The sequence below is a fragment of the Panthera pardus genome, unplaced genomic scaffold (assembly GCF_024362965.1).
Source record: "Panthera pardus isolate Hobbes unplaced genomic scaffold, ASM2436296v1 HiC_scaffold_10, whole genome shotgun sequence".
NCBI classification, from domain to species: Eukaryota; Metazoa; Chordata; class Mammalia; order Carnivora; family Felidae; genus Panthera; species Panthera pardus.
Window position 1 is genome coordinate 38,051,336 of NW_026526655.1, and position 17,759 is coordinate 38,069,094.

The 17,759-nt window shown below is 43.2% G+C and overlaps 1 protein-coding gene across 10 annotated transcripts in view; it reads left to right on the forward strand.

Annotated features, from left to right (window-relative positions):
• Positions 1 to 1,159: 1,159 nt before the first annotated feature.
• ANKRD44 (ankyrin repeat domain 44) overlaps positions 1,160 to 17,759 on the forward strand; it is a 324,230-nt gene continuing 307,630 nt past the window's right edge. For all 10 annotated transcript variants that reach the window (XM_019428337.2, XM_019428342.2, XM_019428339.2 and 7 more), the window contains exon 1: positions 1,160 to 1,453. In XM_019428337.2, coding sequence (XP_019283882.1) covers positions 1,427 to 1,453 — 27 coding nt within the window. In that variant the 5' untranslated portion in view covers positions 1,160 to 1,426. The remainder of the gene's footprint in view (positions 1,454 to 17,759) is intronic.

Here is a 17,759-nt window from a genome sequence, read left to right on the forward strand (position 1 = left end):
ACCCACTTGCCTACTTACCTCCCTCCTTCAGAATCTCAACTCTTGTCACTTTCTCAGGGAAGCTTGCCCTCACCCACCAGTCTGGTCTGATTCCTTTGTCCTGGATTCCTTTAGAAGCATTGCCACCCCCCCCCCCCCCCCGGGATCCCTTATCAGTATATGATTAGACTCCTTAGCTGTGACTATGTGGTTTATGTAGGACACCTACTAAGACTAAGTATCTTCCCTGTTTATGCTCCCTGCCTTTCATATTGTGCCTAGCTGGTATGTGGTACAAAGTAGACAGTACATAGTTGTTGAATGAAAAAATATTTGCTACAAATTCCAGAAGTATCAACACTTACCATGATTTATGTATATTACCATTGTATTTGTATCCCATGCTTTTGACAGCCGAATCTTCTATTTGTGGAAGAGCATGGTAACTGGATTTTGTAGAAATGAATGAGTCAGGACTGGTGAAAACACTCAAAAGCTCCATTAATTTTCTTTTCTTTTCCAGTAACTCTGCTCTACCCTCCATCTCCCCAAGTCAAAACCCAGTGTTTGAACTTAACCGTGGGGGTTTTGTGTGTGTCCAGCTGGAAGGTAACTGGAGAACAAGGTGGAAGGGCTAGAGACCCTGTCCCCCACCTCCTAAGTGACGAACACTCGCTAAGGAATGACAATGTGACCAAGGCCTCCCCCCATTAAACAAAGAAAGCCCCAGAACCACAACCCCGGACCGAGGTGGGATAATTTGGAGTGTTGGGTATTCTGGTTCCGAATTAGAGGGAGAGGTTTAGGAGAAGTGAGACTGCCCCAGTCTCTCAAGTTAAAGTTGGTGGCCTGTGAGTAGCAGCCTTTCTTGCGCCTCCGGGTGTGTCCACCGGGCTCGCTCATCAGGTTGTGTCCGTGAATGTACGTGGGTATGAGATGCGGCTAGGCAGGGCCACGCTCAGCCCCAGGGCGGGAGGGGGGGCTTCTGTAACCGCGCACGCCCTTGGCGCCGCAGGGCAGTGGGGCCGGCACGCCGGGGCGCAGTGTGCAGGCGCGGAAAGCAGGCGGCAGTCTGGCCCCACGGCGCGCCCGGCGCTGGCGCAGGCGAGCTCTGGGGGCCGCGGGCTGCGAGGCCCGGCTGCGGGCGGCAGGAGGCAGCGTCGGCCCAGGCGGCGAGGCAGCGCGCGGTGATGTCAGTGGCGGCCCGGCTGGCAGCAGCCGGTACTTCCTGTATAAAGGCGGGCGGGCTCGGCTGCAAACCCCACTAGCCAGTGTCAGCCTCTCGGCGGGAGGAGGAGGCGGCGGAGGAGGAGCAGGGGGAGGGCTGTCAAATTCGGGAGCCAGATTTTTTTCCCTTCCCCTGGCAATCCCTTCCGCTTCCCCGGCTCCTGGCGTGACATCTGCGGACCCGGGACCTGTATGTGTGTGCGCGCGAAGGAGCGGAAGAATGGCAGTGCTCAAACTCACCGACCAGGTAGGGGGCGGCGGCGCGGGCGGGCGGGACGCGCGGGCGCGGGGCGGCGCGGAGCCCCGGCGGGGGGATGGGGGCGCGGCGCGGAGCGCGCCCGCGAGCTGTTTACTCGCGGCGAAGGGGAGGAGTGTGTGCGGCCGCCGGCTGCTCCGAAAGCCGGCGGCTGCGGCTCTCCTGCCCTGCGCCGTCCCCGCCCTGGGCCGTCGGAACTGCGCGCCCCGCTCGGTGCCCGCGGCGCGCCGGGGGGCTGGGGAAGGGGCCGGCGGGCGCCAGGCGCAGCCGGGGTGCTGCTCCGCGGGTGTGCACTGGTGTGCGTAGATGAGCGCGGGTGTGCGCTGTCCGCGGGCCCGGGCTGGGCAGGGGGAGGGGAGGCTCGAGGTGCTCCTCCGGCTCCTACCGTGCTGCGCAGCGTGGGCTCCGGCAGCCGGTGCCGGCGGCCGGGAGGCTCGTCCGCGCCGCGGGAAGGAGGGAGGTGTATGGAGAGGGAGAAAGGATCCCAGCCTGGGACCCTCGCCGAGCCAAGCCAGAGACCGGCCCAGACCGCGGCTCTTGTGTGGTCGAGCTGTCTTTATCCGTTTGACATGACAGCCTGACTTCCTCTTTTGTAGACCAGAGGTTGTGTGTGCGTGGTGCGCGATGGGGTCCCTTGGAGACGGCGCTTTTGGTTCTGGCCGGTCTGTCCCAGGAGGAGAAGTCCCGGGGCTCCACTCACAGCGGTGAACCACCCTCTCTGTGCCTGTGTGTGTCAGTTTTGTTGCTTTCCTGGCTCAGACACCGCACAGGGCAGCTCTGGAGTGCTGGTTTGGAGAAGTGAGGTTATTTGCTGACTCGGTTGACAGTCCTTGCTGCAGGTCTGGGGAATGGAAACACCCCACCTTTGCAGACTTTGCTGCTCTTAGGATATTGACACTCATAGGCGCACAGCCAAGTTGCATGATAGAACTCTGCAGCTCCTTTCACGAAAAAAGGAGACAGCTTGTTTTTTTTTTCCTTCTGCCATTTATTTATGGATAGTGAAATGAACACTGCTTGGGGTCCTGGTTGGCACAGAGTCAATCTTGACTTTGACACCCTATCAAACATGCCATTTCTTGATATTTAACATCTCATACATCTTGAAGGGGTTGCATTTGTTGCTTTGCTGTCCCCAGTTAGAATCCAGCCAGGACATTTAGATGCAATCAATCACCAGAATGATTTGCTTTCATATCTTTGAGAGTCACATTTCTGGTTTGTTTTCCTTAAGTATTTACAGGCATTTTTTTTTTTCTTTCTGTGGAGGAGAGATCACTGAGTTAAAACTCATGTTAGCCTTAAATTTAGCAGGAAGAACAGCTGGCAATTGTGATGAATCTACTTGTTCCCTTTGGTTCCAGAGCATTTAAAAGTGTAAGTTGATATTAGGATTCTCTCCACCTTTTAGTCACATACTTTGACAACTGTTAGACATTTGTTTTTTTTGAATCTTCCAGTTTTAGTCTGTTTTGGTCGTGTCATCTTTGCTGGTCCAAGTTACTATACTTGTCTCTTAATTCCTAAGTCTTCAAGTACAAAAAATGAATCTAATGGACATTATTATTATCACATACGCAACAGAATTTCACAGAGAACTTTAGAGTTGGAAGAGATGCTAAAGACAGTCCTTCATTTTTTTAAATGAAGAAACTGAGATCTGGAGAAGTGAAGCGTGGGATCTTGAAGGACCACAGCTGTTGGCCTGTATTGCTGAAACTAACTCCTGTCTCCTGCCTTCCAGGCTTCTGTGCTTTTTGCTAGTGGTTGTAAGACACCTCCGTCTTTTCATTGGGTGTGTTAAAAGGGTTACAAGAAGTTATCCGCTCCTAAATCAAGATCGACAGTAGGGGAAAGTGTATTTCTTGGTCTTAGAAAGGAAGTTATTCTTCAGGACTTATCAGAGTAGGACTTTCAAAGATGTTTGTCTTTTAAAATGTTTTGGAATACATCTCCTCCCTTCCCCAAAGAAACTAGTATCGTTATGGAGAAAAAAAGTCATGTAACCTGCATTTGATTCCATCTCCAAATGCATCAAAGGGGTCTAGGGAGTTTTAAGATTCAGGAGCATCTAAGAATTGCCAGCCCATTTTGGGACAAGGCCAAAAGAAGGCCGGGTGAGGAGGTGGTCTGGGCTGGGTGGAGTCGTGAGCAATAAAGGTTTCTGCGTGGCTTCAAGTCCAGGAAGTGTGTGATCTTTCTTGCCTTATATAGTCTTACCTTTCAGTTTGAAACTAAATTCTTAGACGCTGGTTCCTAACCTCATCAAGGCTTAAAAACCCTTTGCTTAAATCCGTACTTAGCAAGAGTTTTGCTCCATCGTTTGGGTAGGGGGCTGCCTGCTCTGAGTCTCTGCCTTAGAGTTTGTAGAAGAGCACCTAACTCTCCATTTTGCTGCTGGTAAAACAATCACTTCTCAATTCCTCCCTCACCTTTTTTTTTTTTTTTTTAATGTTTATTTATTTTTGAGACAGGGAGAGACAGCATGAACGGGGGCAGGTCAGAGAGAGAGGGAGACACAGAATCCGAAACAGGCTCCAGGCTCTGAGCTGTCAGCACAGAGCCTGACACGGGGCTTGAACTCACGGACCGCGAGATCATGACCTGAGCCGAAGTCGGATGCTTAACCGACTGAGCCACCTAGGTGCCCCCCTCCCTCACCTTTTAATGCCCTATTTGTGAGGTGATTCTTGATTTTTGCCATGGCTTTTGGATTTTTAGCTTGATATCCTGATTTCCCTGACACAGTCTTGTTGTTGATAACCTGAATCACAAGCTGTCTTGGTTTGTTTTCAAATGTGCCTAAAAGAAAGAATGTAAGATGACATTTCCTGTCCTGCTGGAGTGGGGTGGAGGAGCTTATTGGGTTGATGGGAGTCCCCACCTCTACAGTCAGCCCACACTGGCACCTCAGTCATGCACCAGGAGAAGACATCTTTTCTGAACTCTGTTTTGGGAGAGTTTTAAAAGGGGACAGGCAAGTGTGATTTTTAGTTTTGTTTTTGTTTTTTTAATTTAAATTACTTTTTTTTCTTTCTTTCTTTTTTTTTTTACTATGAGAAGGAACTGAGAGCTGTTGCTACAAACAAACTTAACATTTAGCACTTCTGCATTTGTAACCGTGTCTCTTCTGTTTTCCTCTTCACACAACACATACCATTTTTCTTGCAGTGTTCGGGGGACCAAGGATCCTGGTTTGCCAATGGAGGGGTTTCCCAGGATGTGGGACTTTCAGTACTAACACTGGGAAAATTCTAGGCAAACCAGGATCAGCAGCATAGAACACACTCACCTATGTAATTAATATACTAATGTAATTGTTTCCTCCTAGAAGGACATTAGAAGGTTTCTTTATATCTTTGATAAAGCGAGGTAATTTTAAGTTTGGGAAAGAAAGTTCTATTTCATACAAATGTAGTGCCTTTTAGCTCAAGAGAGCCATGAAACTCCTTGAAATTTTATTTGCTATTGAGCTTTTGGGGGCTGCTCTTTATGTCTAGTTAAGGTACTCTCGTGATTTTACGTGTCTGGTCATATCTTCAGCCTGCCTCCGATTCCCTCCTCACCACCCTGCCCCCCCCCCCAAAAAAAAAAACCCAACGTTTTTCAAAGTTATGAAGCCAGAATGGTAAGTTGTTTTGGACCTTTGAAATGTTCACTATTCTTACCTGAATTTGCTAGTGACAGCAGAATGTCACCTCCATCTCGAGGGCTGCCTGTAGACAAACTGTTTCAGCAGGTGGCCCTTTATGGAGCTTCCTGCCTGGAGGCCTTCTGGCTAGGTGTCCCCTTGCCAAGTCCTAGCTCACACTTGAGTCACCCATGTCCTTGCCAAAGGCAGTGGCTGGCAGCCGTGGCAGTGGCAAGAAACTAGAAATCCTGTAACTTTGATTTCTAGCTCGAAGTGTGGGGCCTTGGGACACGTGTATTTTATAGGCTGCTCCCATCCTTCCATCGCTCCCTAGGGCACTGGGTCTATAGCAGGCACTATGCTGCAGCCCTGCCCTCAGCAAAGATGAAAGGAAAAGAAAGGCTTTATTCTTTGGACCCTTCTTTAGTTGTTTTGGGATCCAGTCACATGATTTGGGGAGTGCACTTGAGGACTGGTGTTTCCTGGCAGAGACCTAATAATGGCTTACATTTATTGTGATCTTCTTGTATGCTGAGCCCTGCCATGAATCACGCCTCTTAATCCTCATGCCATGCTAGGAGGTAGGTGGCAGTGTGATTCCTATTTTATAGATGAGAAAACAGAAATAGGCTAATTGACTTGTTCAAGGTCATACACCCACTAAGTGATTGAGCGCTGTGTCCTACCCTGGCACACTGATTGCACAGGTGGGGCTTTAACCGCAAGGCTATACTTTTAATAGTCAGAAGGTCTATGCGGTAGTAGGACTTCTGGATGCCTGCTCTTATTTAGCAGGAAGCCACTGGGCTAGCCCTACTCCCTGCACTCCACCTAGCTCTTAGGGCCAGACCTAGTTCTGTCAGAGTTAGGAGCTCCTCTGAGGCCTCTCCTCCCAGCAGCCTTGGACCTGGCTTACCCTGTTAGCTTCTCCACCTCTCCACCCTGGCGAATGACCTGTTGATTGGTAGCTTGGGGAATTTTTTCTTGGTCATTAATAAATAAACTATGATCATTGTAGGAAAATCAAAAAGCTAGATTAGCAAAAAGAAACAGTTAAAACCATCTGCATTCTCTGTACTCAGAAGTCCTCCTGACATCTTGATATAGAAGGAAACTTCTAGTCTTCTAAGTAGCCAGATAAAAATTTTAACTTTCTGCATGATAATATCAGTATCTTTCTCTTGAGCACCAAGCTAACAATTCTGCTCTCTAGACCAGTGACTTTTCCAAATAAACTGAATTTATGCTTCTCTTAAATAAATGACTGGCTGCTCTAGTGTAAACCCAGCAGCACGTACTTTTTTTTTTTTTTTTTAAAGATTTCAGCTTTTACTTCCTCTTTTTCTCTAAACAGAGAGTAAATATAAACTCCAAAAAGCACAATTGTTTGTGCCAGAAACAGGACTGAGCTATTCTTTAAAAAGACTTCTATTTCAACAATATAATATGATTTTTTTTTATAGGCTGAAGTACAACATGAAATAATTTTTAAAAAATAGGGAGGAGCTAGAGAGATCTGATAGTCCTGTGGTTTTAAAACTTTGTAAAGCTATGGCTCTCCTTTTTTTTTTTTTTTTAAGTAAGCTCTTTCAGGGTGCCTGGGTGTCTCGGTTGGTTAAGCATCGACTTCAGCTCAGGTCATGATCTCACAGTTTGTGAGTCTGAGCCCTCAATCAGGCTCTGTGCTGAAAGCTCACAGCCTGGAGCCTGCTTAGGATTCGGTCTCCCTCTCTCTCAGCCCCTCCCCCGCCTGCACTCTGTTTCTCTCTTTCTGTCTCAAAAATAAATAAACATTAAAAAAAAAATTAAAAAGGGGTGCCTCGGTGGCTCAGTCGGTTGAGCATCCGACTTCGGCTCAGGTCATGATCTCACGATTCGTGGGTTCGAGCCACACATTGGACTGTGTGCTGACAGCTCAGAACCTGGAGCCTGCTTCGGATTCTGTGTCTCCCTCTCTCTCTGCCCCTCCCCTGCTCACACTCTGTCTCTCTCTCAAAAATGAATAAAGATTAAAAACATTTTTTTTTTTTAATTAAAAATACTAAAGTAGACTCTTTGAACTCCCTACCCTGAGATCAAGAGTCACATGCTCTACCGACTGAGCCAGCCAGGCACTCCCTCTGGCTCTCCTTTTTGTTTTCCTCAAAGAAGATTCCATACTGAAACTTAATATATAAGAGATTGGTGGCAGTAGTGATCCCTAAAGCCCTTTCAAAGATTATTTGCATTTAATATTATTTGAAAGCCCTTTTGTATGAGAAACCTATTGGTAACTGATTCAGTGTTCTTTTCCTGACATCATGTTCTCAGAAAACAAATGTTTATAATTATTGTAGATGATTAAGTGTTACGTAGAATTTGGATGATCATGTCATTTTTATTCATTCTGAGGCAGCTTTGAGAATGATGGGTGTATTATTAAATATTAAGCTGGGAAAATAGGTGTGAACCAGGACTGTCTCAAGTAAATCTGGACACATGGTCACACTACATAGACTGTGTTTGTTCACCTCAGGCTTGACAGTAGGTGAATTAGTGACTAGTAGACCAGTTGCTCTCTTTCGAGTCGCGTTTACACTGGAGCAGGTATTACAAACATTGTTTTTTAACCTTATGCAAGTCCAGAATTGGAAAATGGCTTCCATTTCATACATCAGTTCTGACCAGTTGGTTGAGGGGTTGCAGAAGCGCTCTGGCTCTTGCAGCAAGGGATGGGGGGAAATGTAACAACTGACTGTCAGTGTTTGCTATGAGTATAAGATAAGGGAGAGGTGGCCTATGTTGTTAGCCAAACCATGGCAGGTCAGATTAACCTCTGTGGGCCTCCAGTTCTTATTTGTAAAATGAAGAGGTTGGACTGGATGTCTTTCAGGTGTCTTGGCTCCTCCCTCTCTCTCTGTGACTCAGTCCCTTTGTTGCACACAGTTTGTGCTGTAGTCTTCTTCACAGATGTGGCCATGGAGGGTGTATTCGCAGATGAGCTCCAATTTAGCTTTCTAGGCAATAAAGTCAGAAAGTTAAGTTAGATTCCAAAAGAAGGTTGTAACCGATGTCAGTGGTTTAGGAACTGATTCCTGCCCTGTGCCCACCTTCCACCTTCCCCCTTCCCCCTATTTGATAGATAATCCAAGATTGTTTATTTTATAGAGCATCACTTTTATTGATTACTCCATTAGCACCCTCTTAACAACATATTTACCTTCTACTTGATTTCAGAGGTATTTTCTCTCATCAGTGTTCAAGTCTGTAAGAGAGTTGGTAGCCCAAGAGGTTGAAATTAATGATCATGACTCTAGTCTTTTATTATGATATTCATAATTTTTAAGAATCTTTTTATTGTCTCCCCTTTTGAAACTGAAAATTTATCTAGCACCCTGTTAATTGGACCAAGTAAGTAAGAAGTATATAGTCCACTTTTGGGTTATTTCAGGCTTTGCTAAGTCAATGCTTGCTTGTATTTCTTGGTCTTCATGTATCTGTAATTCCCCCACTCTCACCCTTGTGAGTCATAAGCACCCCAGTGGAACTTTCTAAGAGATCTTTAATACCAGGAGACCATTTTGCCCCAGGGGAGCCTCCAGAGCTCTTGGTAAAACTAAAGAGATTTGTAGGAACATCTGAGGCCTAGATATACAAAATTTCCTCACAGTTTCAATCTGTCTCAAAGATTTCAATGTTAAAAAAGAAACAAGCATTTTGTATTAAATTGCTTTTGTTTATTTAACACTAGATTGGGAATCAGAAGACCTGGATTTTCCTCATGGTTCTTTTCTTTTTTTTTTTTTTTTTTATGTTTATTTATTTTTGAGAAAGAGAGAGACAGCGTGAGCAGAGGAGGGGCAGAGAGAGAGAGGGAGGCACAGAATCTGAAGCAGGCTCCAGGCTCTGAGCTGTCAGCACAGAGCCTGACATGGGGCTCGATCTCACCAACCGTGAGATCATGACCTGAGCTGAAGTCTGACGCTTAACTGACTGAGCCACCCTGGCACCTCCTCATGGTTCTTTTTCTAATACTTATATGGCTTTGGGAAAATCTTGGCCTTAGTTTCTTTGTAAAATGGGATTTCATGGGTGAAGAATCCTCTGCATTCTTTCAAGCTCTAACATTCTAAGAGAATGCCCCAGATACCTCTTCTCAACTTTGGGAATCTGGTTTCAAAAGTATCTGCCTTCCATGAACTTCTGTTCTCTCCCCTACCTTTCCCCTTACCCTCCCAGGGTGGTGGTGGCCAGTAGAGTTGACCAGGTCTGAGAAATATACCCCATGTTCTGCCTACAGGTCAGGGGTCCTTTCCCCAAGAATGGCATCTTCTAGCATACTTCTAGAAGTAGTATAAGGTTTCAGGGAGGGGCGCACAACCCCGTGTTTGTCTATTGTGAGCTGTGCTGAGCTCATGCCTACTTTAGCCTTTCTCATTTGCTTTAGCAGATGGCCTGTGTTCTCCTGTAATCCTGTTTTATTGAACTCCATAATAACATTTGGGTCTAACAAGTCCATTTCCCAACTGTTGGACCCAGATAATGGATTCGGTTGACACAGTGACCACAGAATTTCTCAGAGAGGGAATTCCTACGTGCAGTCAACAACTCTGTATGTGTAGATGAACCCAGTCGATGGAGGAAGCTTGTTTTACGATGTAAGCCTGGCAAGATGAAGAGAAAGATAGGAAGTGAGCACAGGAGAAGTGTCATAACAGAAAGCCAGGTAGATATTCAGGTAAACTGGGACCTGTCAACTAACCCGTTATTGTTAAACAGTAGCCTCCCAAAGCCAGGCGTGCTTTTGCCCCAGGGCTGAGCAAGATGGCTTATTGAGTTTGGGAAAGAAAATGTCAGAATTCGTATTTCTTTTAAAACCCTTTAAAATTTTTATTTTTGTGTTTTTAAAATCTATATTATACTCCAGTACAATAAAAATCCTCTTAGCTCTGTATCCTACTTTTTACCACCTGGCCAAACCACCACGGAGACTATTCCAGCAGCCTTCTGACTGGACGCACTCATCCAGCCTTGACACCTGACTCTCAACATAGCCATCAGAGTGAGGGAATTCTGATGCTCAGATTGTGTCATTTCTCTCCTCAAATCCTCCCACGTCACACCGAGGAAAAGCTGGTCACAGAGTGGCATCCTCCAGGTCTCCTCCACTCACCTATCCGACCATGTCTCCTCCTGTCCTCCCTTGACGTTCCTGCTGCCTGTGAGCATCTCCCCTAGAGATCCACATGCCCACCCCTTTCAGATCTTTCCTCAAATGTTACCTTTTCAGTGAGTCCTTTCCTGACCATGCTGTATAAACTGCCTATGCCATATTTCTGGTCTCCTTTCTTTATTTCCTCTCCATGGTACATATCCCTTATACCATATATTTTATCTTTTTATAAAAATAAAAACTTGGGGCGCTTGGGTGGCTCAGTCGGTTAAGCGTCCGACTTCGGCTCAGGTCATGATCTCGCGGTCCGTGAGTTCGAGCCCTGCGTTGGGCTCTGTGCTGACAGCTCAGAGCCTGGAGCCTGTTTCAGATTCTGTGTCTTCCTCTCTCTGACCCTCCCCCATTCATGCTCTGTCTCTCTCTGTCTCAAAAATAAATAAACGTTAAAAAAAATAAATAAAAAAATAAAAACTTATGTGTAGAGGAGATAAAAATAACAGGGCAAAGCTTTTTGTTGTTTTGTTAGCTTGGTTCATTCACTAGTGTAACTTTGGCACTTCTATAGAAACAGTATAAGGCACATAAGTAAATGTTCAATGAATATTTGTTAAATGGCTGATATAAATATATATGTGTGTCTGTGTGTATATCTACATGTTCAAATGTTTTTACTCATAAGGTGCTCAAATAAACAAACAAAAATACTATTGTAAACAGAGCTCCCATCTGTACACTGGGGTATTGGATTTCCATTCAGACAGCATTCAGAGAAATTTTTCTTCCCCATCGAAAGATAAAAGATCACATATTGTCTTCTTTTCTGGTTATATGTCTCCTCTTTCTAAATTGAACTTTCAGTGGTGGGGATGGGTTAGCACTGTACTTGGTTCTCAGGGGTTCCGTTTCTTTATAGGGAAGGTACAGAGTGACACTAGGGAAAGGGAAATGTGGACCCTAAATATCATGGGAAAGGATGCTCAGACCCATTGCTAAGTGGACCTCTTTTATGTATTCCAGCAATCAAGGTCAGTTTAATGAACCCCATCTCCAAGGTAGTGACTCTGATAGAGTCCTCTGCTCCCCCTCTTTCCACAAAGGATAAGAACAGGTACAACAAAAGAGTTAGAAACCAGACAGCAAATTGGGAAGGAGCTAAGACAATAATCGTGCTTCATGTTATTTAATCCCGACAATGTCTCTACAAAAGAGTGGCTATTACCATTCCACTTTACAGATGGGGAACATGAGAACTGAGATTTGAAGTAGTCTCTTTAGGGCCTCATGACTCCGGGGTTCACATCTGGGCAAGCTTGTCTCCACAGTGCACATTCTTAGCTGTCAAGCTTCTGGCCTCTTGAGACAGGTGTAGTATCACAAGAAGCCCTTTTCTTCATGGAGCTTGTGGTGGTTACAGATGGTATTGCATGCCTTGTGCATGGAAGGCCCACATCAGATATTTACTGAATACAATGTGGCATATGAAACAGCTCTCAAAGTAGGTATAGTGCAGGTTTAGACTACATTGTGGGGGTACTTCCTAGGAACTACAGAAGTCCAGAGATGGGCATAGTTACTAAGAAAGGCATCAGGGAGCTGGAGGGAGTCCAGTGATCCTTGAGGAAGGGAACGATTTTAGACAGCTTATGAGGGTGAAAGGCATCCCAGGTGAGTGATGTGCCATGTACCTGTCAGGTAACCTGAAGACTGGCTTTACTGAAGCAGGGGGTTCATACTAGGAAAGCATAAGAGGAAAGGAAGGAAATAGTCAACATGCATCCTGGATAGAAATGGTATTTGTGTATTAACAAATCTTTCTTACTTGGCTTCTGATAGGTACTACGTGTCCTCTCCTGGAGGCATAAATTGTGTCTGGGCAAAACTCATTATTTCCATGTGTCGTGTAGGCATGATATTTGAACGATGAATTTGTATTGCTATCTTGTGCTAAAAAGTATTGATGCATAAGGTGAGGTGTTACCTTATGGGTCTTTCTGTCTCTACCGTACCTCCTACTTGAAGGGAATATTGTATACATTCTTGTTATGGCAACATTTTGTGGATAAACATGTATCTTGGAGTATTGAACTTCATTGAAAGAGGCTGGATGGATGGTCTTCATGGTACAAGACACTGACAGATTAATGTAGTAGGTCTGGAGAAGGCCTGTTTTTAACCTTTAAGTTTTTATTAAAAATTACTTTAAAAATCCAGGCTATTGGGAATCTATAGAAAAAAATGATTTCATTTCTTAAAAAAAATCAATTGTGAGAAAAAAAGAAAAAGAGGGAGGGGGTGGGGGAAATATATACATCACTGAGAATGAAGTCCCGTATAAACTAACTGCAATGAATAGATTTAGATTCTGATTCAGACAAACCTAAAAAACACATTTCTGTTAGACAATTGGGGAAATTTGAATATTGCCTGGTTATTTGAAGATTTAAAGTGCGAATACGGTATTGTGGTTATGTTTAAAAAGAAAGTCTTTATCTTACAAAACAAGAAAACAAAACCACAAAACCTTAGCATTTGTCCAGGGCACCTAAATATTTTAGTGACTCACTCTTTTGGGAAGCTTTTTTTTTTTTCTTTCAGTTTACTTCTTCCTGTTCTCTTTGTGCCCCTTCTAAGCTTTCCCCTCTCACCTCAGAGAATGTCTTCAGTAGAGTTGTTAGAATCCTTGATTGTTAGAAAGCACACAGTTCTGCCAGTTTTGTTGCCTAAATAGGCAACTAACTCTGAATTAGTTGTGAAACTTACCCATCTATTGACTTAGTTTAAGTGGCCTTCATAACTCATGTTAGATATTTGAGTATCTGCCTTAAAATCACATCTCTGGTGCCTTTTTGAAGATCTAGATTTGGCTATCCTTGTACAGTTATGTCAGTGTGAGGTATGTCCAGGGGAATTTAGTTATTAGAGTTGTCCCAAATCACTTTGTTATATTACTTTTTCCTTTTTAAATTCCAGTTAACATACAGTAATATATTAGTTGCAGGTATACAATATAGTGATTTAACATTTCTGTAGGTCACCCGGTGCTTATCACGATGTTACATTACTTTAAAACCATATTTCCATTTAAACTGAGTAGGTTTAAAAAACAGCAAGCAGTTATAAGGTCTCAGTTTTAATGACTGAGTTGCCACGCCCCTTTTCTTACCTGAACAGGAAGTGAATGTTGGTTATGGCCCCCAAGGATTTCAGTGTTGCTTTAGGCATGCTGAGATATCTGTGTTTATTTCTACAAGTGTGAAAACCCTTCCCTAGCCTTCTTTTTTTTTTTTTTTTTCAACGTTTATTTATTTTTGGGACGGAGAGAGACAGAGCATGAACGGGGGAGGGGCAGAGAGAGAGGGAGACACAGAATCGGAAACAGGCTCCAGGCTCCGAGCCATCAGCCCAGAGCCTGACGCGGGGCACGAACCCACGGACCGCGAGATCGTGACCTGGCTGAAGTCGGACGCCCAACCGACTGCGCCACCCAGGCGCCCCTTCCCTAGCCTTCTTGATGGAGCGCAGATTTAAGAATAGACCGGAGGCTTGAGAAATGGCCAGTTGCAACTTGAGTAAATGATATTGTCATGTGTAATTTAGAAGCCAGATGACTTGAGTTTGGGATGCTCTGGAGCCTCAGTATAATTAAGTCTTGGGGCCCATGAGGTGAGTGTAACATTTAGTTGCTAATGCTACTTTTCTTAGCAGCCAAGAAGAAACCATTTTTTTTTTGAGGGGCTTTGCTCTTTACCAAAGAGTCTTATATCAAAGTCCCACGGCACTCTATTACTGTGTATACAATGTTTTAAAATGTTATGACATCTCACTGAACAGTTTCCAAAAAATATTACATGGGAGTGGCACAGTTCAGAGAATAACTAAGTTGCTGTCTGCAGATCTAGGCTATAGGCACATCTCTTCTCCTGACAGTGTCTCATACACAATTGTCACAAAACTTTTCTTGAATGTAAAATGGGTATAATAATACTTACTTTACACGGAAGTTATGACAATCCAGCGGGAAAAGTCTTTGTATAGCAACTGGTCTGTAGACACTCAGTACATAGTCCTTGAATTTCTGGTTGGTTCATTTGTCAAATTAAAGATTAGTTCTCTAGGGTCAATTTCAGCTCGATGGGAATCTGATTTTATTATTTTTTTTGTTTTAAATTTGTGACCATTTATCTGGTCTTTTTTTTTTTTTATCAGTAACTTAAACAACATTGAAAATGTAGAAAAATTTTTGTTTGTTTTATTCTTGTGTGAAATCTCCATACTTAGGTTTGAGTTGTAGCATTTTCGTTCCTACAACTTTAGGAAGTGCATTTTTCTTTCCTTTTGGTTTTAATGAATGAACTGATTTAGTTTATTTGATAGAAGAATTTTATGTTTAAGATAGATCTAGGAGAATAAATGTGTGTTGGAAAATTCTGAGGAGTTTGCAATCATTCTTGATTTAAGTTGTCAAAAAGAACTGAAAATTACTTTTAAGAATGCCACTTCCTCTTCACAGAAGTATAAAACCATGTCTTTTTGAGGAAGTGTGTAAGAACAGAATCGTTGATAGTTGATAGAGCAGTCTTCATAAAAAATCATCATGGGAGAATTTCTGAGAAACATTGGTATAAAATTTCAAGTTTAGAATGAATGTACAACAGGATAGAAAGCCATACATTTCTCTGAAAAAAAGTGTGATTAAAAAAGTCAGAAAAAGGATTCCTTGTAAAAAGTCACTTTAATTTGGAGTCTTTTTTCCTTTTAAAACCGTAGAATGCTATTTGAAAAGATGGTAAGTGAAACATCATTGGATACATGTGTATGTTTTAATTCTTTTTTTTTTTTTAAGATTCATTTTTTTAAAGTAATCTCTATACCCAATGTGGGGCTTGAACTCACAACCCTGAGATCAAGAGTCTCATGCTTTACTAACTGAGCCAGCCACGTGCCCCATGTATTTTTTTAAAGTTTATTTATTTATTTCAAGAGAGGTGGGGGGAGAGGGAGAGCGAGCGAGCACGCAAGCAGAGGAGGGGCAGAGGGAGAGGGAGAGAGAATCCTAAGCAGGCTCCTGGGTGTCAGCACGGAGTCCAACATGGGACTGGAACCAACAAAATGTGAGATCATGACCTGAGCTGAAATCAAGAGTTGACTGCTTAACCTACTGAGCCACTCAGGTGCCCCAGAGAGAAATATATTTAAAAAAAAAGGGGAGGGGTTGCCTGGGTGGCTCAGTAGATTGAGCATCCAATTCTTGATTTCAGCTGAGGTTGTGATCTCAGGGTCATGGGATTGGCCTGAGTGGGGCTCCACACTCAGTGTGGAGCCTGCTGGAGATTCTGTCTCTTCTCCTTCTGCCCTCTCCCTTGCTTTCTCTCTCTCTTTCAAAAAAAAAAAAAAAAAAAAAGGGGGGGGGGAGGAACTGAGAATGGAGGGAGGCTGACCATAGCTGACCATGTTACTTTCCAAGGTGAATGTTAGAGATGCTCTTGAGCTTTAAGCTAAAGTGGTCATCACCTGTTATACTCTGCTTCTAAACTAGTTTTTAACATTGCTCTTCAGCAACACTGACACTTATTTCTTGGAATTCTAGGATTGGAGTAACCAAAGTGGAGGTTGTTATTTAAGCTACAAAAGAAATGACCAAAGCTATGTACCCAGAAGGCTGGAAAGAATCAGGCTGATGGTTATTTGACCCATTCTGCAGGTTCTTGCTGCTGATATCGAACCTTCTGAATCAGTGTAGTGACTGGCAGATAAGAAATTATTTTACACAGTGGGAAGGCAGGTATTGGGGGCTCATGGGACTAGTAATGAGGTTCCTGTGACATCTCTGGTTTTAAGTGTCTCCTGCTTGTCTTTGTGAACGGAACTCAAGAAGGACATTTCCTTATCACTGCTTTATCATTTCAGTGAGCTTTTCCAGAGATCTAATTCTTACCTCCGATTCTGCCAGAACTGGCTGTGAGACCCTGGCAGTCATTACACTCTCTCTGGACCTCAGTTTCCTCTAAGGAATGAGGATGTTGGTTAGATGAGCTGACAGCTGTTCCAGTCTTTGATGGCTCTCACCCAGAGGCTGGCAAACTACTGCCTACACACTGAATCCAGCTCGAGGCCTGTCTTACAGCCTGTTAGCTAAGAATAGTTTTTATGTTTTTAAATGGTTGAAAAAGATCAAAAGAATAATATTTTGAGACACATGAAAATTATTTGAAATTCAAATTTCAGTGTCCATAATAAAATTGTATAAGAGCAAATCCTCCCTCATTTGTTTATGTATTGTCTGTGGTTGCTTTGGGACCCCGAGAGTGGAATTAGGTAGTTACCACAGAGTCTGCATGGCTGGCAAAACCGAAAACTTTACTGTCTGGCCCTTTACAGAAAAAATTTGCCAACCCCTGCTGTACCCCAAGCACAGATTTAGGACCACACTCTTCAGATATCAAACACTCCACTCTTGTTATCTTCGTATTTCCTATACTGTACTTTGATCTAGATTTAATTAGATTAATATGATAATTCTTGCTTTTATTATTTTATCCAGGAGAAAGTAGAGGCTTAGTTAGCTTACTTGGTATGTTTTTAATTAAAAGGAAAAATCCCCTTTAAAACAATAGTTTGTTTGTACTCAGACTTTTTTTTCTCCCTTTAGGAATCACTGTAGAGAAAGAAGCCATATGTTTGTATTTTAAATCATTTGCCTTTTAAACTGGATTTTTAAACTCCAGATGTGGATTCAGGAACAGTTAAAATGTACTTTTGATGCTCTCAAAGAGCCATGATGGGGGAGGAGAACTTTACTTCTTATATTTGAGAGTGAAACAAATCTTAATATTTTCTATTTCCCATTGTATGCTAAAAATACTATTTTTAGTTTCTTTGAGGAGACACTCTAGATCAATATGGGGATGGTAATGGCTTTAATCTCATGGAGAACCAACTATAGCAACTGAATGAATGCATTTTGAAGATACACTCAATTATTACAAATGGAAATTATAAAATTAAAAAATAAATATCAATAATATCCACTTATCTAACATTTCCCACTATTCTAGAAAGTTCTCTTTGAAGTCTAGAAGTTCTCTTCAAAGTTCTCTTTGAAGTCTGCTAATTTCTGTGTGAGTTATGGGTTTGAGTGAGTGAGTGTGTGTGTGTGTGTGTGTGTGTGTGTGTGTGTGTGTGGTGGCCAGTGTTCACATCATTATAATTTAAAAGAGAATTTGTCTCCCACTCTTATACTTCCAAAGTCATTTGAGTTATTCTAAAACTCCTTCTAGGCCTGGAGATTCTTTTGAACTTAGAAGAAGACGGGCACCTTGAACTGGTTAGTAAAGGGCAGAAGGGAGGTCAGTCAGCACATGTGATATTTCATCTAAAAGTTAGCTTCATTTTTCTCTTGATTCTCCAGAGAGAAGGAATTAATGGAGATACTTGTTGATAAAGAAGATTTGTGAAGAAATTCATGTAGTGTATAACTTCAGAAAACATTGACAGTGACTCAGTACCTAAGCCAG